General features: G+C 37.6%; 2 protein-coding genes across 2 annotated transcripts in view; one reads left to right on the top strand and one right to left on the bottom strand.

Annotated features, from left to right (window-relative positions):
* Window positions 1-19,935, top strand: part of NECAB1 (N-terminal EF-hand calcium binding protein 1) — a 62,393-nt gene extending 42,458 nt beyond the window's left edge. The window contains exons 6-13 of the mRNA XM_026061711.1: window positions 920-1,056; window positions 3,903-4,015; window positions 7,228-7,304; window positions 11,455-11,508; window positions 13,072-13,184; window positions 15,352-15,429; window positions 16,484-16,575; window positions 19,568-19,935. Of these exons, the coding sequence (XP_025917496.1) occupies window positions 920-1,056; window positions 3,903-4,015; window positions 7,228-7,304; window positions 11,455-11,508; window positions 13,072-13,184; window positions 15,352-15,429; window positions 16,484-16,575; window positions 19,568-19,596 (693 nt within the window). The 3' untranslated portion in view covers window positions 19,597-19,935. The remainder of the gene's footprint in view (window positions 1-919; window positions 1,057-3,902; window positions 4,016-7,227; window positions 7,305-11,454; window positions 11,509-13,071; window positions 13,185-15,351; window positions 15,430-16,483; window positions 16,576-19,567) is intronic.
* Window positions 19,936-22,975: 3,040 nt separating this feature from the next.
* CUNH8orf88 (chromosome unknown C8orf88 homolog) overlaps window positions 22,976-25,562 on the bottom strand; it is a 15,224-nt gene continuing 12,637 nt past the window's right edge. The window contains exon 5 of the mRNA XM_026061746.1: window positions 22,976-23,039. Coding sequence (XP_025917531.1) covers window positions 23,001-23,039 — 39 coding nt within the window. The 3' untranslated portion in view covers window positions 22,976-23,000. The remainder of the gene's footprint in view (window positions 23,040-25,562) is intronic.

The raw sequence follows: 25,562 nt of genomic DNA, 5'->3' as shown, positions 1-25,562 counted from the left end.
AACTTGCAAGAAACGGCCAGTTCTATCACTTCTATTCATTCATGTTTTGTTCACTTGTTCCCAAACACATTGATGAAAGCTGAGAAATTAAAGCATACCCTCCATTTCTACCATAGGGTTTTATTTGGCTGCCCATGCTACACAAATTCTCACATGTTGTTCTAACATGCCACAGAGATTCAAAATTGGTAGAAATTAAACGATCTCTGTCAGGCGCAACAGATTTTTAAGTCAGTTAGAAGGAGAGGTCGGCAAATTTAGGATAAATTAGCCTTCTTCTTGCATAATAAGATGTGCTACCCATAAAGAGGTTGTCACAAATGTTATTTACAGGGCTGATGTTAGCCTCAGGTATTTGCTCAAAAGGTAGACAGTCAATGCATCCCGCAAGTACTTCTCTGTTATAAACTTATTTGTAAGTTATTTGGTTAGAGAGTACCTCACACCCAATTAATTTGAAGACAGAAGAAATATATGTGAAGCTTCTGGGTAATTAACTCGGATGATTCATGAGTGGTTTAAAACCTGAGATTTCCATAAGAAGTCTTCCAACAAGAACTGGTTTAATAGCATATGTTGTGAATAGATATTTGACCTGCAGTACACTGTATGGCTTTTCCATACTTAAGAAGTATTGTGGTACAGCAATCACTTCGAGTTGAGAAATGTATGTAAATGTTTTCTTTAAGTAGAAACTATGTTGTAAAGGAGTGCAAGTGTGCACCTGGGCCTCCCACAGCATGTGTGGGAACAGTGCGTCCACCTGAAAATTCAGAGGTCTTTTTGTCCAAAACCACAAAGTTGCTCATGCAGTTTGCATGCATAAGCACCAGAACTTTCATGCTGCTTCTCTTCTGAATTAAGTCTGAATCTCCTCTCACGTATTTCTAATTGTCACCAATCTTTAATGTATTTTTAGGACTATCAGGAAGCTTCTAATTTGGAGCAGTTTGTGACTCGCTTTCTTTTGAAGGAGACACTGAATCAGCTTCAGTCCCTCCAGACCTCTCTGGAGTGTGCCATGGAAACCACAGAGGAGCAGACTCGGCAAGAAAGGTGAGCCAGCTTTCTGCCCAGCGCGGAGCAATGGGATGAGGAGCTGGGGTCCAAGAGTGGCGTTAGAAATGGGTAAGCTGTATATGGATGCAAAATATATAAGGAAGCTGTACTTGGACATTGAACTTCCAAAGACTGTTTTATGCTTCATCTGGTGCCCCAATGCAAGGAATAACAGGAGAAATAAGGATACATTTTTTATTCCATATAGAAACTCACTGACACTAATAAGAGTTTTCCTCAAAATGAATAAAGGCAGACTCCACTCTCTAATCCTCTGGTGGATAGCTTGTCAGAGGACTGAGAGACTGTGAGCATTTTGTTACATCCTGGTTGCTGCTCCTTTGACTTTTTTTTTTTTTTTTAACCTATTGACTATTTAATACCACATGCAAAACCAGACCACTGCATTGTAGACAGTTTTGTAATTACTAAGAGCACAGACATCTCCTTGTTTGCTTCTTCAGCCTTTATGAGTTTTTTCATCTGTGGTTGTGCAACAGTCCCAATTTTCACAGGAGAAATAGGCAGGATCTTGCTTGTTACAGCTTCCTTCTAGAACACAGGACCCATAGTATTGGTTTACACGTAACTCTATAAACTTTAAACAACATGGGGAACCTATATTCATTCAAAATGTTTAAGTGAATTTAATAGCATCACCTTATAGATGAGAGTTTAGAGGATCAAGCACTGAAACAAACTTTTTTGAAAATGTATTTGGCTTCATGTATTTGTTTTCCTCAGTATGTTACTGTTAAAGATGATAGGGAAAGCAAAACAAAATCTGTTGTGTCTGCCCTTTATGGTGGACAAAGATGATCTCAACATTTCATAAGTTATAAAACGCATTGCTTTTTCATTCTTTCTCTTGGAAGTGTGAGTTTCTTGCTTGCTTTGCTGTTGGTAGTGAGATCTCTGAAGTACATGCATAATAACGTGACTTGGGCCCTAACCTGGGCTATTGACCTTCATTCCACATCAATTAAAGCAATTCCTATAGTCTAAAAGAAAGGCAGAGAAAAAGGGGAGAAGCAGAAAACTTAAAAAACAGAAGTTCAGACCAATTTTATACAGTGCAAAGGAGCAATGAAATAAACATTTTAAGATTTGATTCAGTTTCTCTTGCAGAATTACCTAATTTCCACTGCTTAGTGCAGAGTTAGGGGTGTTGGAGTTGGAACTGTGAGGTTTTTCCTCACGGGGGTGAGGCTCTGGTGCTGGCAGCTTGACCATAGGAATTAAGCAGATTTGGAAAGGCTGATGGTGCGTAGAGTGCATAGAGCACGTAGAACATACACAACCTTCGGTTCATGCCTGTGGCTTTCTAGATTCCCAATACAATTGACAGAAGAGAAAAAGTCTTCTCTAGTGGTCAGTTCAGAGTTGGAGCCTAATTTGGGTGCTCTAAGCCATCCTCTGGAGTAATCATTGGCTTCTGCTCCGACTCGCCTTTTAGGACTGCCTCCCTAGAAATAAAGTCTAGAAAGACCATCTGTGTAACTCAAATCACTAACTTGGGTGCTGAGAATTGGGTAATATGAGAATCCCTTTTGGTGCTAGCTTTCTCTTCTGGTAGGGCATTATGGAGATTTCTTTTTCTAAGTTTGTCGGTATAGGTGTTCAGAAATATCCTTTTTGATTGTCAGTATGGTTTATGGCAAATAAAATGAGAAGAAGGAGTTGAGATACTGTTGATCCAAATACCATCTCCCCCATTTTCTGATGTAGCAGTGCAAGAAACAAAAGCCAAGTCAACTCAGCACTTTAGCTACAGCTATTTTGGAGGAAATGGGGTGACTTCCTAGTGCAGATGCCCCAGTAAACAGATGCTCTATGTAAAATCATCTTCACTTGCTTCTAACTTAACTCAGGAGCAAACTGACTGAAGCAAAACCCCAATAAGGCTTAAGAGTTCTCACACTGGGGAAGTGCCACAATTTGGCTTACTGTTACAGGATTTTATCCTGTTCATATGCTACAGTAAATAACATCCTGAAATATCCCTTTAGATATTTTGTGAGGTTTTGATGAGGTTTGGCTTCATTCTGTGCTTCAGGAGACAGGACAGCCTTCCAAAGCAGTGATCTGCAAGTTATTTACTGAGCTGTATAGATTCCTATCTAATATTCTTTGCAACTAATAGTTCAACCAAACATTCAAAATATAGTCCTGGTCCTTCATTATTCCTCACCTGGATCATGAGGAATAATCCACTAGAGACAGCCTTCAGTGCACATGCAAACTGTCAAGTGTCAATGACTCTGCCATCACAGTATAAAAGTAATTTCTTAATCTGTTATGTTTCAGTACTGGTCCCAGAAATGCATTTATCGTCTATCCAGTATTAACTATTTCTCATCATCGTTGCTTCCTTATTAACAGATATTTGTTGTTGTTTATCTTTTTTTACCTCTAAGCTGAAGGGATAAGTGTATTTTCTCAATTAAAAGTTCAGGTTTGGGGCCCCGATTGTTAGCTGCTTGTGTGACCCCAGTTCTGCCACAGAGACGCTATGAAATGCTTAGTGAACCATGTGAAGAAGCTGTGTGAATGATTGCTTGGCTTAGGTCAAAATCACATCACTGACATACCTCTAGCTTTATCGCTCTAAAAGACAGGCATAAGTTACCAACTTAATTCTTCCCCCCTCCCCTTCTTTAATGACTAGCAGTCTAAGCACATCTAATTATTAATAGTGAAAATCTAGAAAATAATTCAGTAGTCTCAAAAGGTATTTCTCCTAATTCAAAAAGGAACATACTAATATATTTTGTGAAAATAGAAAGAAAAGAGCAGCTTGCTCACATGTATTACCGTATGAACTGTCCTCTGTTTCTATATAGACAAGGCCCAGCAAAACCAGAAGTGCTCTCAATTCAATGGCCAGGAAAACGTTCAGCTCGAAGGCTTCAAAGAAACAATAGCCTGTCGCCAAACAGCCCTCATTTTAACACAGGTACGGTATTTCGCATTTTAAATACACTTAAAATACATGCACAAACACACACAGAAAAATATACATGCATCTCCCCCCAAAGCTTTAATCTAGAAATGTTAATCAGCTCAAGTACTTTACTGACAGAAATCAACCTTCAATTTGACATACCAGGTATTAGTTAAAAGTGTAAAGAAAACAAATATATACCATAGATCTGAACTGATAAAAAGTAAATACATAATTATGAGCCAAATTCTCCTCTGCACCAACCCCCCTTTGACAGCACACAGGGACATTATTTGGGGACTGTGGGTTGACTCAGCATTTCTTAGGGAATATTTATAGCCTGCAGATGAAGGAAAAGTTGGGATTATAGTTCATAGAGAACCAGGTTGTCTATTGTGACTTACATCACAGCTGAGGGAAACAAGCAAGAAACTGAAAGGGGAAATACAAAATCTGAAGGAAGAAAAGATTTAATTTGACATGAAAAATCTGAAACAGGACTTCTGCTCTGCAAAAAATGAGAGGGTAAAAAGTGGATTGTTTGAAAGCAGTAATATTAAACCTAAGGCTACAGTGAAGGCATCTTCAGGCTTAGTGATGTCTCTCAGTCAAGGCACACATATATAAATGAGACACCAAACACCACAATGGGTCGAACCCATTTCTTGACCTGTCATGTAGATCTCAGTATTTGCAGCCGCGTGCTTACCTCTTCCTTTTTAATCCTCTTTAGAAGACCCTTCTGTCACGCATTTGCGACTCACTTTCTGCCACTCAGTGAAGTGATACTGTTCTTTCAACATAATGCTACATGCTGATGTTTGGCCCCTTGCTGTGACCCGCTGGGGTCTGTAATAAGGAAGGTCTCACAGTGTTGTTACCGCATTCCTAATTCACAGAGGACTGGGGGACCCAAACATACCCATACCATACCACATCCAGCTAATGTGTTAATGTCATCTTAATGGGCTAACAACTTTCTCAACAGCTGTTCTAATGTACTTTGCTAGATAAGCCTCTTCTATCTCTTGATTTGTGTTTGACTTGGCATTTTGTCTTCCTGCTTACTGATTGCTGTCCATATGCACAGTTATACTATACTTGTGCATACTCTCTCAGCATGCAAGACACCATGTCTTTAGCCCCTGTACCTGCTGGGGTAAAGCCATACTCCGCCTCCCCCTATGAATCACACCTATGGTATGCCCTCAGCATTAGGATTTGTTTGATTGAAATATATTCTAAATGTCACAAGAGCTCTGAGCTGGAAAATGAGTGAGTTATGAACATGTGTATCGAGAATGCACACTGAAAAATCTTCAGTTTTGAAAAACAACCTTTGAGCAATCACTTACGTGAACATTCACACTATGGGTGACTGCAGGAAGTGCTCTCATAACACACACACCTGCTTTCCGGAGTATTACCCTTTCCATCTGAAAGCCTCAGGTATGGCAGAATAGCAAATTTTCTAGAGACTTTAGGGAGGCTCAGAGATACTTGTGCCTTTGTAGAACTGCATTTACTAGCTTCACCTTTGCTATGTGACAGCAGGTATCACTACAGGAGAGGTGGAGAGCTAAGAAGTCTTCTGAAACGGTCATGTCCTATCCAGCAAAGATTCAAAACACAATTAACATCCAATGGCTTTAGTCTTTCCTTTGCTGCTGACTTCTGTGACTTGGGGGAAAAAAAAAAAAAAAAAAAGCCTAGAAAAGCTATTATGCTGAAATGTAATCAGTCTTAAATTGGTCAAAATTTGCAGTCACCACTGGCAGAAACCTCACATCTCAAAAGCATCTCAAATCTCAAAAGCAAAATCTCAAAAGCAAAAATGTAGTGTAGGAAGGATCAGTCCTAATGGTCACATTTCTCCAACTCACCAAGCTTGTGTAATAGCACCTAGAAGCACTGTTTTGTTGGAAAGGTAAAGAAGGATTGTGGGCTGAAGAAAACACCCAGTTAGTGTTAGCAAATCAACTACAGAGTCCACTGCAAGTTTATATGCATAGTCAGTGTGAGAACACAAGAAAAACCTGTTAGATGCCATGTTGCGGATGCATGTAACAAAGCTGAAAACCCCTCAGAGAGTATCTGAAAAAAAAGAGCTATTGCAGCTAAATAAATCTTTCCGGAACTAATAGAAAGCCCCATATTCTTAATACAGAGGAGAGAGAGACTCTAGGGGATTATGTTAACAGGCTCCTTCAGGAATTACAGATCCCTCAGCATATCATGCCAGAAACTAAACCATTTAGACACACATGTACACCTGATTAACTCTTTCTGCTGTCCATGAGGATGGTTTTTATTGGGAAGGAACAGGTACATTCTTGACCCCTGAATAATGCAGGAATCATGCTGAGCAAAGCACTGTGTCGGGATGCTGAGAGCACCAACGGTCCAATCGTGGCAGTTGTTGGGGTCAGGGCCCTAACAGCAGGTCTGGTATCTCTCTGCAAGCGTAAGAAGGATCCAGTAGCCTAAGCTTCATTGGCCATGCTGCAATAATTAAAGACAGCCTTGACTGCACTTCTTTCACCTTCTTCAGTGCTCTCAGGGAAAAGAGGGATTGCAGAAAAGACGTATTACATTGATCCACTCATGGGATGTATTTGGAAGGAATCCCAGAGACAGGCTTGCTATGGAACAGGAGAGCCGACTCTTACAGACACTTCTTTATGGAAAGAAGATTAAGAAATGGGGAACAATAAGAAAAATACCTAAACTCCTTTCCTAAATTATCAGTCGCGATAAAGCCTAGTCCAAACAGAGCTGGTCTCTAATTCTTCAAGATATTCAGAATCATGTTTTCTCCCCCGCAACTCTCTCATTTTATCTTGATCCTCTCAAAGTAGCAGAAATACTAGCAAAGAGAAAGCTTTAACCCCTGAAAAATTATCTTGCATTTTGAGCAGAGGGTGCTCAGGTTACGAGTTGGTTCCATCTGCAGAGAAGATCATTCCTTTCTCCAGCTACCACAGCAATTTCAAAAACACTGGAGTTAGTATAGAATGTAATTTTGTATTGGATTTGCATTTTGTCTTGGATTTCTACTGGTTATACCTAAATGAACATTGAATTAATTGTACCACAATCTTCTGTTGAGAAACAAAATTAATTACAAGATGAATTAAACTTTTTTTTAAAAAACACAATAAATGAATATAGTATATCCCAACACTTAGTAACATTATATTCTTCATTATTTATATTTTCCAAAGGTTGGACTGAGGAAGACAATGAGTGGATAACCCAGATAAACAGACTCCAAAAGCTGATTGACAGACTGGAAAAGAAGGTATGTATTTCATTTCATCTGTTCTTTCTCTCATTTTCAGTAAAGATTTCTGAAGCAATCCTTAAACCACAAATGCCTATCAATAGCCTAGTCGTACTCTTTCCAACTAGTAATGATTGAAACTTCAGCATCAGCCAAGAGAGCTAAAGCTCATTAAATGCCTACATTTTCCTTTCACCTTGCTTATTCCTGTTTCATGAGAGCAAGATCCAATCAATATTTACAGAGCTATATTTTGCAGTGGACAGACAAATGAGCATATTTAATGCTGTACATGCACATGCTGTATATACACAAAGCACAGTCCTGCATATATTAATAACTACAAAAACATTACCAAGGGACTCTTAAGGTTGTTGTATATGTAACATACTTTGTACAAAATGGCTAAAATATGTACATTTTGGGCTTCATGGAAAGCTGTGTGGCTAACAGATTTTTTGATTTTCTGGATAAAGCAAAAATAAAGAGGTTTGATTTTGACAAAACAAAATGGCAAATCCAAAACTAAGTATCTGATTTTGTTTTAAGATATTTTCACCCTTTCTAGGAAACAGCTAACAATTTGGAAATGAAAGCATAACTTCAAATTAAAAAACAAAAACAAAATTTAACATTGAACCCAAAGCTTGGGGTTTTCCATCCCTTCCCTCCCCATATCAATCCCCCCAGGCAAAGCTGTTGTGTTGAATTTGATCAAAATTCTCAAAATGTTAGAAAAAAATTACTGGTCATTTTTAAATTTACCCCCAGAGTCACAAATCCCACCACTGGAAGCTCCAGCCATTCCCCAAACACAACCCACCACAATCTTCTCACTGCCAGCTATCCAACACAGTTTTCCACACTCCCCTTGGACATCTCCACAGATCCAACTTTTTATTAAGATCTGAAAAGTCACATTAATGTACGACTGGAAGATATAGTTGCATTTACTTATGCTTGTTTTGGGGAACATGGGCCTCTCCTTTTAGGATCTGATCTTTTTTTTTCCCCCTCTTGTCCTGTCCCAACTTTCCCACTAGAGTTTGACAGAAAGATTTGTTTCTTCCTCCCGTCAGAAAATAGCGATTTTTAAGAATTCAAACACTTTGCTGGTAACTACAGTCCCAGCAAGTGCTGAGGGAGTTCTCGCCCTGCCACCAGTGGAGTTTCCGGGTGCCTGGAAGCCGCAGGAACTGCCCTGGCTCCTCAGCTGCACAGGCTCCCGCAGCAGTTCCCGAGATGAAGCTCAGCCCTCGGAGGGGCTCTGACTCCAGGAAGTTTGGCAAATGGCCAAAGATACCAAGGCTTCCAAGGGCGCGTAAGGAGCTGAGTAACATTCCTCTGCCCACTTTTTCTGTTTTCATTCAGACCTATTGCTACCTTATACTTTAAAAGATGTTTTATGTCTGTGCTTGGTGGCTTTTTTTTTTTTTTTAATAGAAGGAAGGAAAGGAGGGCAGAAGAAAAAATGAGGTATAAATTCCTGTATAGTTCCCTATATGAAATGCCCCTGCTGACAGACAATTTCAGATAGCTGCCAAGGGAGAAGCTGAAGTCAGTGAATTTTGGGACCTGGGAGATTTCTTCTTCCTGGTCTACTAGAGCCAGGACTAGTGCACTCTCCGACCCAGGAGGTTTCTCCTGCCCCAGTCTGATAGATGTTGCTGCTGCTGTTCATCTCTGCAGGTCCAGCCAGTGGCGAGGCTGAGCATGTGTGAGCGTGAGGCAGACACACACACACACGCACAGAGCTGGTCACACAGACCAACACAGGTGCCCTCACCAGCACCCACGTAAGCACAGGCAGCCCCCACACAAACACAAGCGCACACAGCCTGATCCTGTTTCTCCTCTCCAGATGATCAGGATGGACGTTCCCTAGTGAAACACATCCACACCCTCACTGTCTAGATGGACAAACACACCACATTCACAGATCCCTCAAATATCAGCATGGGTTTTAAGGCCATCTGATATTCATGCCCGGATCCCAGGCCCCTTACCCAGTCATTGGCTCAGACTTAGATCTTTGCAGATGTGGGTCTCCTCCTACTCACCTGCTAGTCCAACTTGAAGTTCACCAATAAATTATACATACACATACCTGCACACACAGAAAACGCCTAGGAATGGGATTTAGTAGGTAGATACAATAATTAGTGATCAGGCACAGGGCTCAGCCGGACAAGCATACCAACCAGCAACTTGCTTACATATGACCAGCCTCTCTGATGTTCCCTCCTCTCCATTTTCCCTTGCCTGTCCTTCCCATACCCACCTTGCCCCTCCTGTTCTCTGCCATTGTCCTCTTCCAATAAACGAGCTGCCCCTAATTACCTTTTCCCTATTGACCTAAGTTTTGCTGCATCTGTACCAAAATTTGCTATTTCTGCTACCTAGGCCATCCTAGCCTTAGGCGGTATTACCGATACGGTTACCCTAGGTACTGGTGGCCTTGCACAATTCCACTCCCCCAAAGGTCCTCAATATTCCCTTCAATTATCTGTGAAATCTGATGGTCTCTCGTTTAACTTCCCTTTAACCATCTGTGAAATGCTGCCATTCCTCATGGCACCATCTGTAAACTTTGCCAACTTCTGGCTCTGTTCTCATTGTCTTCAGCAACTTCCCCTTCACGTCCAGTCGTCCAGTCAGTCAGTCAGTTAGCTAAGCCTCAGGCCAGGGCATAGCCATCTGCCTGCACACAGTAGCTTTCCTAGAGTTCATTTCTGCATGAGAAAAGCAATTGCACAGCAGTTGCCACATTAATGACGTTTCAGTAGCAACTTAATCTTTCTGAATAAAGTAGATTTTGAAATTTTGAAGTCCTTCATGAAATTTAACTATCTCTTTTGGTCCAGCTTTACTTCCACCTCTGCTTTGGAAACAGCATCTTGCTAGCCTGCCACAGTTACCTCCTGACATGCCAAAAGGAGTTTAAGGAAATTTTAAATTTAAAAGAATTGTATTGAAAAATGAAACTTGGCATATGGCAATAATGCAATAGAAACCTTACAGAAAACAAACTTCTTCTCTATCTGAAGTCTCTGCACTGAGAAATGAGCTATTAAAGATTTTTTCCTCCCGTTTCATGATTTTCTATGCAAATTCTGCATGAGAGGTACAGTTACAAGCAGTTAACGTGCGAATACTATTTCATTGCTGACTTGCTCTGCCATGTGCTGTTGGTGGGGTTTCCACGTTCATTTGAATTCCAGCTGCATACCTCTTACCATCTTTTCAGCAGGTATAGTATTTGTGTTGGCAAAATGCCTGCTGCCTGAGGTTAATCAATCCTTACCCAACAGGATGTAGAAAAACCTATTTATCTTTGTGACACAAGAGTTGTTTATAATAAGCAAAGCACCACTAATGAACACTGAATCTTGCTCTGCCTGTTTATTGCAATGAATTCTGCTTTTTCAGGTGCTAAAATATCTATGTATCACTGGGTATCACCTGGATCTACTATGTAAATTATAACTTTGTGTGCATTACTAGATGGTGCTTGCATAAATCACTGAATCACGAAGCACACATTTCGTTTCCATAGGAAGCAAGCATACCATTTCCTTACAAATGTACCTGTTTGCTGCTGCCTAGTCTGTCTTCAGAGGCAAGAGCAGCAGAGGAGTGCAGAAACCTACCTTGAATCATTTGCACGCTCTTTTATAATCCTAGAAAACAGTCACTTGTGACTGGAAAAATTTCTGGAAAAGTTTCTTTTGTATAAAGTTGTCATTATGACATAAGAGTTGCTAATATTCAGTTTATTCCAAATGACTATGCTTGCTCATCTCCATACGACAATTCAAGCGGACAGCTGTCTTTTCTGAATAAAGTCCAACATACACTTGTGAACAAACAGATTCGTTACAAATGAAAAAACTAGCCATTTTTGTTTTAAGCTACTTGATTTGAAAAAGCAAAAGCATTATAAATAAAAGTATACAGAACAGTCTAGGTTGAATTTAACCAACTGAAATGTGCAACACTGTGCAAACAATGCTTATACTAGATTTGCAGCTAATAAACAAGGGGTTTAATTAAAATTTCTGGAGATAAAACAGAACCTAGCTATTAGAATAGTTTGCTAAAAAAGAAAGTCTAGATTACATCTGCAGTATTACCTCTTATATTTCCATTTTTTTCAATTGCCTGAAAGGACCTAAAGCTTGAGCCATTTGAAGAAGAAGTTTTAGAAGAAAATGCAAGATCTGTAAGTGTTTTTCAAGATAATGACTTTTGACATTTGATTTTCAATTCTAGGTATTGAAACAACAATCTCACCTGATCTCAGTTTGTTTAAAAAAAAAAAAAAAATCACTTTTCCAAGTGATAAGAATCCATTATAGTCAGCAAAATACGCTGTGCAAGAAGCAATAAAGCAAAACCTGTAATACTTGGACGTAACTTTTATAATAATTTTTGCATTGTTTTCAACAGTACAGTGAGCCAAAAACAGCTCACAAAAGGAGGAAAGGGCATCATTAATAAGATTTACCAACATTGGCAGCAATGTTTATGGGGTTGTAGCTTCTCTGCTCCTTTAGTATCACTTAAAGCTGCATGCATGCTTTAAAACAGGGTTGTACAGCCTCCCTCCCTCACAAAACTCCTACAAAAAACCTTAAGAAAGATGAGAGAACATCTAGTGTTAAGAGACAATGACTCTTACAAAATCAAAATCATATCCAGAAATGAACTTACAATTGTGTTCATGTCCCAAGATTCACCTCAATTTTTCAAATACCCTAGTATTCCTAAATTTCCAGACTTTGAACCTAACAACAAAATGAAAATCAAATACATATAGAAAAAATAACCAAAATAGATATTTATCAAATTGCTAATTTTAAAGAGTTACGTTAGATTTTTTTCTTAAATGAGATCAAACCAGATTACTAGACTGGCTGCTTTATGAGGGGGTAAACCATAACACAACAGTATCAATAATTAAGACAGAAGAGTCAAACCTGTGCTATAGATTAAATTGTATCAGTCAGGTGTTTCTTTAAATAGTTATTCAGGGAAATTGGCAAGTTTCAATGGATGAGTCAATATGCAAGCTACTTAGTGATGAAACTAAATGATAAGCACAGTAACTAAGATAAATAGGTCTTCTCTAATGCTAACTGTTTCTACAGTTTTCACTGTTTATCAAGATTATTCATTTTTTTACAGAAAGGTGGAGAAAAAACTCCTATTCATTATCTAACATGGGCTGCCTTAGGCATCTCATTCAGGTATGAGTCAGACCTCTGAAAGGTAAAAAACTGCATTTCCTAAACAGTCAGAAAAGGAGATAAGAGAACCTCAATGAAATGCAACACTGCATCTAATTCAAATTATGTGAATATCCTCTTATCTCAAACTTCACTCTTGCTTGCATACACATTCACCAAAGGAAACATGTTGACTTTATTATTAATTTCAAAGATCAATGTTTGCTTTGCACTTTTCCAAAGAGACTCTCTCATCCAGAGTTTGGACAACTCTCCTCCTTTTTCTGAGGTGGACACTCATTTGGGGCATTTTCCTCTTTGGAATTCCATTCTGTGCATCAGCCTACCTAGATGTAAAAGCCATAGTCAAAAGCTATTCTACTTATCCCTTTCAGGGCACTAAAACAGGCACTGCAAACTTTTAAGGGAACTTGTGGCTTTTCTTCAGTGATGCAAAGTTGTTTTTTTTAATCATTTTATGACAGATTTTCTTACCTTAAAGTACAAGGAATTCATAGCACCATATGGCAATAATATTGTAATGTTATTTGTATCAGCACATAATGATTGTTCAACGTCAAATGTCTGTGCTAGAAGAAGAAATAGAGGCATTCCGGCTTGCTCTGAAACAGTACGTGGAATCTGCTTCTGCTCAGGGTGGCTGCTTGCAGTAAGTACAGTGTTACTACTTGGGCTGAAGGAAGGAATGTAATATATTTCCTTGAATAACCTCTAAGTTGCAGCAGACTGTTTATGAAGAGAGAATTTGCAACATCTTCCTTCCTGGGTGGATTATGCATGTGTATTAAGATAGAGTAGTTATAAGACAACTCAAACCAGAAAGATGTCAAAAGTATATGTGAGTACTTTCAGTAATATCACAAAAATCTAATGAATAAAAATTAAACCTTACTGTGAAAAATCTGCATCCTACCACTCCTTTCAAAAAAACAAACAAACAAACAAAAAAACCCCACACAGGCTATTCCAAAGATAGCCCCCACTCTTTTAAGGCTTCTCAGCTGTGCAGGGCACCAGTTCACAGCTTCCTGAGGCTCCTAGGCTGACAACCTCCACGGGAAAACTCATTTGCCATCCTCTACTGGTGATCATCCTGGTAAGCAAGCAACTTATTAGCTTGGTTGCCAGCTCTCTGGTTGGAAGTTTTCAAAATCATCCATTTTGCTTATCTTTTTAAGATTTCCAGTCATAATGAAGAATAAAAAAAAAATTTGAAAAGCACAATTTCCTTGAAACAGAAAATGTGGTGCTGCTTTGCTCCTTTTAGAACAAAATAAAGCATTCGAATGGGGTCAAGAATTAGTTTTGAGTCACCTACTGTACTGAATTTCTTAATTGAACATACTTGAGAAAGCTACTAGAGATCATTATGAAACAAATATTTTTATAACATATACAAACATGGAATCTTCTCATAAATTAAGGACATGAAAGGTAGCCTTCAAATGTATAAGCTTTGTCACTATGAGATCATCACACTTACAATGATCTTATCAATAGGTTTTATACGAACATGGAAAAGAAAGTTAAGCTGGAAGATGAAAAAGTGACCATTCACTGGTTCACTTGTAATGGTGGACTTATGAGGAAAATAAAATTCTCACGTGAGCCAAGAGATGGAAAAAGCAAAGAGAAGCCCCCCTCCTTCTGAAAATTAACATCCATCAAAACACTTCAGTGACTGCAAACTTGTCAGTAGAGAGAGCCTACACTACTGTAGAACACAACTTAAGCAAAAGATGACAAAAAATTACTTTCTTTCCCAAGTTTGCAGGCATTTGGTATGTCAGTGGTGCCACCTACCGACTGTTTTGGAGTTTATCCACGTTTCAGTGTAGCCACATTTACAGTTCTTGATCACTGTTAGTATTTTACAATGTACTTTTTCACACAGCAGGAGATAGTAACACGGACAAATCACATGAATTCATTATTTCATTTCAGCATGAAGTATAATCTGAGACCAGTTTTCAAGCACATTACTAGTAAGACTAGCAATCTCATACTTGGGCACTCAGAGAAATAGACAGCTATACTTTTCGTGCTATGCATCTAACCACCAATTTGAGTACCCAAATGCAGAATTTCCTGAGCATATCAGCTTTCTAGCAGATAATAAGCAGGATGATTTTGTGGGAGTGATCATATATTCTGTGGGTCACTTTTTACTCATGATAAATTGATAGCTGAATGGCATGAGAAAAACTATGAACGATATTATTTAGAAAGCATATCTGCAGCAAGCATCAACATACCTTTCCTTATACTCCATTGCTATTTGCTTCCACAGCACCTAAAATCTATGCCACTTTGATGGATTTCTCACACAGAGGATAGGCTTTCCACAAAGTAATTCTTCAATGAAACAGCGTGATTTACTCTACAGCTTGCTTGATCTGTTCTCTATGTGCGATATGCTGTATTAGCTGATTTGCCCTGAACCACAGTTGGATTAATTTTCTGTATTACTGATTGACATTTCTTTATATAAATTATCCTAATTATTGGAGCAATATGAAAAATGAGTTTCATAAATAAGTGTCCATAACTACAAATACTAAACAATACTTAAAAAAGCCATGAAAATACTCATTATCTCATAGACAAAAGTTTTTAAAAAAAGCTTTATTTTGCAATAAATTGCAACAAATTGCAAGTTTATTCATTTGCAATATATATCTTTCAAAATCTACTGATTTGTTCTTTAAGGTTTTTTTAGTCACTACTTTGTTCACACTTAAGCAAATTGGAAAAAACATGCACATCTGGTAGCTTTGCCATGTTTGATTAAATTAGTTCTGTCCTACAATTCTTAGCATTTCCATACAGAAGTTTTCAAATGACTCCCGCTTCATCGTTTATGAGTTCTGGGAGAACAGCAGTACCTGGAATCGGTAAGTATTATCTTTTGCATTACAGAAAGTTTTGAAGGTTAGAGAGCAATTGTGTAGAAGTGCTGAATATAAGTTACTCTACATATGGCTACCAATATCTTGCTAAATGCATCACCATTAATATTTCACAACAGTAGTTCAATCACCTAAAACTGAAATATATTGAAATATATTTATATTTTAGTTAAAAATATCAAAAAGACACAGCTAGTCTTAAGAGTGCAGAAAAAGGCTGAAAGTGAAGACAAAGATACGGCATCAGATGGACAGTAGTTGATCGCAGACTAAAGAACAAGGAAACAACAATATTGGCATAGTTCAGTGATGAGAACGAAGAATTAAAAAAAACAAAAACAAAACAAAACAAAAAAAGGAGTCAATGAATGAGACAGGAAGCATATCGTCCAGCAACATACTTAAGCATGCAAGGAGGAATGAGGAGCTCTCAACACTTCCCAAATCCACGTTGCAAAACCCCATCAGACCAATTCCCAAAGCGTCTCTTTGGGCCCAAAACAAAAATTATAGTGATCAAAAGTCCTAACAGCTAAGTTCTAGCCTACAGCACACATGGCTGAAAAAAAGGAGTAGAAAGTTCTTCCTTAACTATTTTTACTGTTTTTAAAAAATGTAAGATCGTAAATTTAGGATCTAGGCAGAAACCGTTCTAAAGGAAGATGGAGAATTCTCTTGAAGCTTAGTATCTTTGCTTTTGAATAAAGCCCACTTCAAAGCAGGTGAATTTACTTTCAAAAGACTAAAGAAAACTGGTAACACACATCAACACATCTGGAACACAAAGACTGCTCTACTGGGTCACAACCAAGAGATGAGTATCAGGATAAGAAAGACAGTTAACGGTACAGAATAAAAAGTGTATTTTTTATAAAGAACTTCACAGTTAATCTTCTATTATCATCATTGTCTGTTTTGAAGCACAAAATCTCTCTTACAGTATTTATTAACTGTAACAAATCTGGATACTCCTGATATATGTGAGAATATTTAGTGCCTTTAAAAACTTGTTATATTCTCATTTTTTATAATTATTTAGCCACCTTCAAATGAATTACAGCAAGACATTCCAAAGAAATAATGTGGACTTCTTGGAAACCCCAGAACTCATGACAACAATGCTAGTCCCTGGTAAATATCAATTTTTCATAAAGTTTTATTTGTTCCATGTGAAGAGTTCCACTATATTAGTATGTTCTGTATGCAGAGCAACTGTGTATCACCACCCTCAGTCATATCTTCTTTTGTAAAATATGGAGCGGAAAGGAAGTCTAACATTTGTATTTTAAGAACAAGAATGTAAAATCTATCAGCCAGAGTAAGATCCACAGTGCCTTATTTTATGTGGTACAAAGCATTATGCCAGCATATATTATTCAAGAAAATATCTGGAAGATACGATACTTATTTGTGAATAGTAAAATGGATCCAATTAAAGATCTGCAGGCAAAAAAATTATTTTCTGATGAAGACTTCAATTTAATTATATTTGTGTTGACTGAATGGAGTCTTAAATTACCAGTAACCGATATTTACCAACCAATTAATTGTACATGCTTCCTGCTATGTAAAACAGGAAAAAATCCTACTGCGAGAAGTGTTAAATATTCCAAATTATTATTTCTAATACAAGCCAATGTTGCAAAAACCATCTTCTCTCTCGAAGAAACAATAGTTAGAAGAGACGGTCAAGGATGAAGCAAAACAAGAATCAGTCCCTGTTTGCAGAAAGAGGACAGCAAAATTAAGTATTTTACCTTAGACAGCACAAATCTGTTACAATGAAATTCTAGTTTCCCATATCTTTATTGTCTACATGAAAAAAAAAAATCCACCTAGTAAAAGAAATTACCTAGTCCTAGGTGACCTGAAGTCTCTCCTTAAAATAAACCAGCCAAGAAATTTTCAGACTTGATGAGCCAGCTATGAACATAAAAATATATGCCAGGGATTCCTGCAGTATAGGGGGATTACAGTTAATGAACCCAGAATCCCTTCAAATCAAATTTATTACTGGGAAATTGCTAGTGGTAAGACAAAAACTTGGCTCTAAGAAACAATGCAGCCCTTCCCCAAACTTCTTTGTGTCCAAGGGCTAGAACGGGTAGGAGCCAGGAGTGTTCCATGGCTGGTTTATCCATGGCTAAAGAAAGTGCAATTAGCAAAATAAAATGTAAACGTCATTTTAAAGTGCCTAAATATAAATGGCTGAAATTGGGCTTAAAATGATTATTACAGCATCCATTCTGACTGCTAAATAGGATTTTAGACTATAGCAGTCTATCCTGGAAGATAGTTGCCATAGAAACATTTCTCATCATGCATTCCCTGCTGAGCGGAGGTAAGGTGAAGTGATGCATTCAGTTATTTTTACAGTTTTATAGATTACCTGTATTTTAGAAATCTGTGTGTAGATATCTGAACTATTTTAATGGGAAGCACTTCCTATATATAAACTATACAGGTCATATTCATATTTGAAAGACAGAAAATGCTCATGGTCATCAGAAAAAGAAAAAAAAAAAGATGGCTGCAATGCTACCAATATATTTTATAAAAGAATTTTAGACAGTGTAAAGGGATTTGTAAATCCCTGTAAAATCAGGAAAAAACCCACAACCCGTTTACAATTAATACAAAGGCTGTATTTTAAAAACAAATTTACCCCAGCTCAAATGCAACTACTCCTTTTACACATCCAGGTAACAAAGAAATGAAACAATTCTAAGTCATATTCTGAATCTGACTCAATAGAAGATTATAACCTAAGAGTCTTTACTCAGATGAGCAATTAAAATTAAGAACGATACACTTACCTGGCTAAGGATGATTCAGGAAGACGTGGGTTTTCAGGACTGTTAGATCCAATATTATCCTAAAGCCATAACTACTGGAGATAGCAAATTAATTTACTATCAGTTAACAGGAACCATGATCTATTACAATCACTTGCACACCTGTTAACTGACCAAGTTGCTTCAGGTCAATCTACCAGAGTGGCATGAATCATTCAGTTCCATCTTTAATTGAAAGCCTAATCTTTATATAAAGATCTGAACTCTGAGGACACTAAAGAACCTTTTGGCGAAGAAAACAAAAGTTAGAGGGAAAATGTTTTAACACTTATGGCACTATGACATTAACTATTAAGTTGACATTCATTTGACCAAAGTTTACTAATCCACTGATGTGTCAGAGACTAACAAACTTTCATAGCCCAAAGTCAGGTAGGATTCTTAAGAATCTTAAGATTCTTCTTCAAGAATTAAATTTTTCAGAAAAAAATGCCAAAAACTGAAGGATTTATGGACACATCCAGAGAGACAAATCCTATTAATGAATCTAATCCCCAAAACACACAGTGCAAAAAAGCATGGTCCCTGAGCCCTTAACATCCCTCCACTAAAGGGACTTAGCATCTACCTTTCCTCTCCTTGCTTTGTCTCTCTCCACAATCTTGCAGTTCCTTTCTGCATAAGGTTCAATTTCAAAAGGTCAAAGAGGAAGGACTGCTGGGGAAGATGTACTGATGTGTTTTATTCTGGTCCTATCTATAATCTGGTGATTACAGCTTTTCTTTTCTGTGAATGACCTTCAATAAATCCATCAGATCTCTTGCTTTTGGGGCAAAACACTCAATTTCTAGAATTGTGTAAAAGGATAACAGCAGGTTTGAATGATGTCACCAGGAATAACAGTCACTAAAGGCAGCACTATCATTCAGGGGACACTCTGTTCCGCTAAAATACTGACGCATGCAGTAGGACTATATCCGCATTCTTTGAGAGACTTGCCCTCTGGCATTTGCGTGCTGAATTCTATGCAACTGTATCTGAGACTATCCAAAGAAGCACTAAAGAAATGTAAAATCTTTTCCTTAAGCATTCCCCCACCAAATATGCTCAGCTTTCCTACCATCTGAAGTATTTTCCCCGTGCATGGAGTGGTTTTGTCCTTGAATGTATGCAGCTTTCATAATAAAATAGTATCAGCTGCACATATAAATGACCATTTCTTCATACCAGTGGTGACATATGCATTAAAAATGTTTTATTTAGTTTTACAAGAGGCAGAAAAAGAAATACTGCTTAAGTAAAAATAAATAAATTCTCTTCTCTTTCAGCATCATGGTGGGTCCTCAATAACAACTAGAAGCTGTGGTTCCAAGTAATGTTAATGGCACACCATTATAGTTTCTGTTACAGCAACATTCATATAGCAGTATATAGGTATCCTGGGTAAGAGATTATGATGTGATTGTCATTATAGGTGTGATCTTTCCATTTTAAAATATGAAAAGTTACACATTCTCTTCTTGTGACTAGCTCAGTGAAACAATGCATTCTAAAAGCCAAAACAGGACAACTGTGCTAAATTGTTTGCTGTGTACATTCAAACCAGGACAAATGATCAGAGAAGCATGTCTTGATTGGTGTGACTAAGTATTTGTGAATGGTTTTAGCCTTACATTAATAAACAGTTGTTACTTCATGCCGTTTTCTCCTTTTTTGAAAGGAACAGGTATGAACTTGAACACATGTATTGTCATAACTTGTTGTCTTCTATCTTAAAGAAAGTCATCACTTAGGAGAATAAGCACGTGGACAACTTTTTGTGCTAACACAGAACTTCACCCAGAGAGGAGATAATCTGACCAAGAAAAGACAAGGCAGTACCATTTTCTCTTCCCAGCCCCTGCCTTCCTTTCCCCCAACCTCCTCCTCCCCCCCGAAATATGCCTGTCGGACTGCTTTGGATCCCTCACAATCAGTGTGCTTTGAGCCCCACGTCCTGAATACTCAGGAAATAATTTTCATTATATCAGATCCTAAAACCGTCAGTTCACTGTTAGTTCTCATAAGAGAAACTACTGTTAGATCATAAACAGCCATAAACCTATAAGGAGAAGTACCATCTTCCGTGAGAAGTCATGCTGTTGTCCCTTTGGCATCTAAGCAGCAGGTGTGCCCTTCAGCTCAGAAATAAACCCACACAGCTCTATCACCACATCTGTGACTCCTCTCAGTCCAAATAACCCACTGGGATGTTGTGCTTGCAATTATGTTTGTAGCTCATTAAAAAAAAAAAAAAAAAAAAACAGGAAGAGACTAGTGTAACCTCACACCCCCATGACAGGTTGACAAGTTCTATGTACTAAGTGACCACTCTCTCCACTCATCTGGCAGTCCCAGGGAAGATCAATATGAAAGAAACACCCCCTTGAGAAATCTGAAACAGGACAAATAGCAAGCTTCTTCTCTATCTGGTTATGGAGTTGGGGAGACCAACCCATCTATCAAGAAGCCCCCAGCTGCTAGGAAGTCAATGCCTCTAGTAAGTCCTTCATCATCACCCCCATCTTCTGAACACAGGAATGCCTGGGGTGAAGCACAGTATTCTACGGAAGTGTCAGTCATGCTGAAAGGTATCTTAAAGTGGCAGTACTCATTATGTAAAATCAAAAATGAGCCCGTTCCAGAAAATGCTGCAAAAGGTAGCGTCACAATGTCCACACTGAACTGCCCTCTAAATGGAGAATAAACACAAAGTTCAGAGTTGCGACATGTAAGCAACCTTCCCTGGGCATGCTCCCAGAGGTTTTAGCACTGTGTTGCAACAACGTCAGACCAAATGGTTCAGATGTCCTCCAGATACCTCCCCCTGCCCTGCACACATCCAGCGTAGACTGATACACACAAGATTTCAAATAAAGGGCTTTACACATTGGGATTTAGACATCCAAGAAATAGGAGCTCATTGGGCACATATTAGACCATCTTACTTCTCATGGGTCAATACATTACGCATAACTGAGAATACATCTAATGCCTTTTGTGACCTTTATATAAATAGAAACATCAACTAACTTGGAAGCCTAAGAGCAAGCATGAATGGTAGAGAGAGAAGATGAAATCTTAGCTAAGAAGAGGCCTTACCATGCATAATTGTTTTAAACTAGCATTCATTAAACTAGCATTCGTTAAAAAAAGAAGAAAAAGTCTAAAATAGAAACTTTTATAACATATGTATAGACATGAACAAACATATCTTTGAAGATCTTCCTGGAAAAGAAACTTCATGGAAACATGCTGGAAAAAGTTCTAGTAGGTCATATCTCTCCCAACACTTACTATTCTCCTTTATATATTTACTAGTAAACAAACATTTGAATGAATAATAGACAAGAACAAATTTGAGTTTCACTTAAGAGTTTTGAGACAGCTACATACAGGAATAACCTTCAACACATACTGAGGAAATGATCCATATTATTCACTCTAAAATGCTTCTAGTGATAAAAAAAAAAAGAGCAGATTTCAGTTCTTTGTAACATTACTTGTAAACACTACACTGTAAAATGTAAATGTAAAATACACTTGCAAGATAATTTTAATCCACAATGACAGAATTTAAAGTGATTGTCAAACTGTTGCTAAATATAAATGAAATAGAATCTGTAGGACAAGCTTATCTGCATAGTTCCAGGGCAGGAAAAAAAAAAATCTAGTATTTACCAAGTGTCCCCCGCAAGTTTTTAGTGCGATTGCAATCCTATCCAATATACTCCAATTTAGTTTCCATTATCATTTGCTAGAAAGGTTAAAAAAAAGTGCCTTTGGCATCAACAGGATGTTATGGCAAGTCTGAATGCAGAAAATTTTGAAGACAACTATATTCATATAAAACAACTATTGCTGAAGCTTGTCAACTGAAAAAATGTTTTCAGAAAACACACAAAACTACTGCTCTCCACTTTTCTTTTTAACACTATTCTAATTTAAGAAAAAAGTTACACCATCCACTATGAATTGGTATACACCTTCCCCATATGAGACAAATGATTAAGTGCTGTCTTGTTCTAGAATATTTCCCATTATTTCTACTTTGTAAAGTCAAAAACACCGGACAATATTATTTGTGAAGAACTTTAAAAAAATACAGTGCCTAGACAGTTCTCTTGTATTGACCAGCAATGAAGGATTTTTAGTTTTAGGGAAACTGTTAATAACAAGCTATTTCATAGCTTGAAAGAAGGTATGTATACACAGAAGATTAAGGCATCTCTTGTGTCAACAGGGAGTTATCAAGTGAAGAGAAAAAACAAGTGAAGTTTTGACCCTCCAAAAAAATAAGCTAAAGCAGTGTGTATGCCTAAGTCATTTGAAGTTTGATACAGCTGGTAGTTATTGTTCCATTATTACTGTCACGGAAGAGAGAGGGAACAAGCAAAAAGTCAATTCAAGTATTGGTTTAAAGTTTACAGTCAAACAAACTATATGGTTAGATAACACAGCTGATTCAAGGAAAAGTCTGTCACAGAGAAACAAAAAATTATTTACTTCCACTATAATTGTATTATTATCTCAGACATTACAAATTAAAGGTTTGACTTTCAAAACATTCAGGCTATTACAGATAGAAATAGGCATTTCTGTAGATTTCATAAGGTCCTGTTTTCATCTGTAGGCACTCAAGTACCTTTAAAAATCTTCTGTAAAAATATGCTTTACATGTAGGTCCTTCACTGATGGATCTCTCATCTTCCAAACAACGTATCACTTCCTGCATAAATCAATAAAAGTGTTGCTGTTCTCCTGTAAGACAGACAAACCCTCAAATTACTTCAGTTATATGAGGTCATTTAAATGAAGTTTCCATGCATCTCCTTATAAACCTTTTCTACTCCATGTACATTTAATTATTTGATGTATTTCAGATTAATCCAAATACTTATTCCTTCATTCATCATCAAAATTTATTAACCTGAAATCTTTCTGGCTGACTGGGTCAGCACAACAGCATCAGCTTAGTTCAAATGCTGAGCTGTGTACAAGTACAGCTGCTCCCCACATCTCCCCTCAAAAAGACCATGTTGTATGGGACAAATGCAACCCATAGGCCACTAACTGTAACAGCATCTCTCTTGTTAAAGGCACCCTATACTCCCAGAAGCTTTCTCCATCTGAAAATACAGTTTTCAGTCATGGATGGGCATAAAAATTTATTATTGACATCAAAACTTTGGTACTAGGAAACTCTTAGATGGAAAAGAACTTTTTTAATACCCCACTCTGCAGCAAAGTGGTAACAACCACCTGTTCCTGAAATACTAGATCATTGACATGCTGCAGGTTTGCATGCTTCCCATTAGAAATTGAGAGTGGGTTTTTTGGTTTGTTTTTAAGCACCATTCATTTAATTATATGTGCATCTCATTGATCCTTCTGGCTTGTCTGTAGAGAAGTGGGTAGCATAGGACCACTTAACACTCTGGAATTTTCTGGTATAACTATAGGATCTACAGCATGAAAGAAACTAAAGTGCAGAGGAAAGAGGGTGGAAAATGAAACAATAAACCACCACTTGCTGTTCAGGTAAGCAAATTAAGTCCTTTTGCATACTCCACTGAAAAATCCTGCATAATGATATAATCTGGATAGAAGCATTCCACTAGCAATTCTAGAGGTGCTCTACCAGAAGAGCACCTTCTTTAGAACACTTACCAGGATGCCATAAGCAAGGAAACCCACCTCAGCAGTTAATCTTGAAAAATCTCACAATAGCAATATTCATATGAACTCCCACAATCAATTCAGCTCTCCTATAGGATGTTCTTAGAATTAGCCTGCATCTTTCCTACCCTTCTAGAAACGACAACTGCTGTGAGGATGATTTTTTTAAAATTAATGGGAACTTAAGAGGACATTTGCTTAGACATCTAGTAAAATCTGATAAAAGAGACAGCTTTCACAGACTCCCCAAACAAAAATTTACTGTTTGAACCAAAGCTAGAGCTATGTACTTGTCCTACAGGCTTTCCGCTGTTAATCAAGTTCTCTATTTCAGTGAGGAATACTCGAACTCTTGACATTCAATCTCAATAGCAAGGTGTCACAAAGCAGACAATTTAAAATGATGGACTGATGCACCATTCTGATGTCTGCATTTCATCAGAAGGAGCCTGAAGTCATTGCCTTCTCTGGCTAAATTAGTTTTGAACCTATCTTCACTTTTTCTTGTTTGATTATAGGTACATTCTCAGATTACATTGTCAAGAATTATGAAACGCTTTTCCTTCAATCTACATATTATAAGAAGTATTAAGAAGAAAAAAAAAATCAGTAACAGGCTGCAGCCTTCTACATGACATTATGCTCAGACAACTATTCTCATTTGGCTCTCCACTGGATAGAAAATTTGCTTATTCAGTGCCAGTGTTTTAAGGGGACTTGTACATTGATGAGTTCTGCAGTTTGAACAAAGGTCCCTTCTACCTCTGTGTTGACTAACCTGTTCTGTATTTCATGAAAATCTCACCATCAACCTTTTCAAGGGAGGTAGTTAGCTCGGAAAAGGAAGTAAGGTAGGTCTTTGTCTATCCTATGAAATGTCTGCAGTTACTGGGTTTTTTTTTCCATTTCGAAACATGTTTATCACTCCTCTTTCTTGAAATTCACCAAATATCTTCTCACACTAATGCATGAGCCCTGAAAGTAGCATGTATCAGTTGACAGGTCAAGTCAAGTTTAAGGTATTCCTTGGGCCAGATTCAGCTTCTATTCTATTCACAGATTCCTACAGCTGGATTCCCATATAGAATAACTTAACATCTCAAAGTTTTTCAATGCTTTCTGTAGGAAATGACTAGTTGGGTAGTGTACACACATCCCCTGAATAAAAATTTTGTTTCAGAGTATGGCAACAGGAATTCTAACACGGTTCAATCCTTAGACCATTTCCTTAATTGAAACTGTAGCAAAAATAATTTCTTATGCAGGCTAATGGCACACAATATACAATGCATTTAGAAAAACTGTCTAAAAAACTTCTACAAGGGGAGCAATTATTAATGTTTGCCACTTCAGGCTAAAGAAGAGGGGGGAAAAAAATAGGACAAAGACGACACTGTTGGAAAGTTACAGGTAAAGTTTCATCTTGAAACTTTCTGCAAGACTTAAGATGTTTCATAATTCCACTACTATTAAAAGAAAGTTTCAAGCTGCATTTCTAAATGACTAGTTAAAAAAAAAAAAAGAAGAAAAAAGAAAAAACTTTACCAAAACTAGAGTTATTTTTTCACATTTTCACCTTACTTTTCAAACTGTAAGGCTCTTTCC

Source organism: Apteryx rowi, unplaced genomic scaffold (assembly GCF_003343035.1).
Source record: "Apteryx rowi isolate R43461 unplaced genomic scaffold, aptRow1 scaffold_184, whole genome shotgun sequence".
NCBI classification, from domain to species: Eukaryota; Metazoa; Chordata; class Aves; order Apterygiformes; family Apterygidae; genus Apteryx; species Apteryx rowi.
The sequence above is the reverse complement of the archived record's forward strand: the minus strand, read 5'-3'. Positions and strand labels throughout refer to the sequence as shown.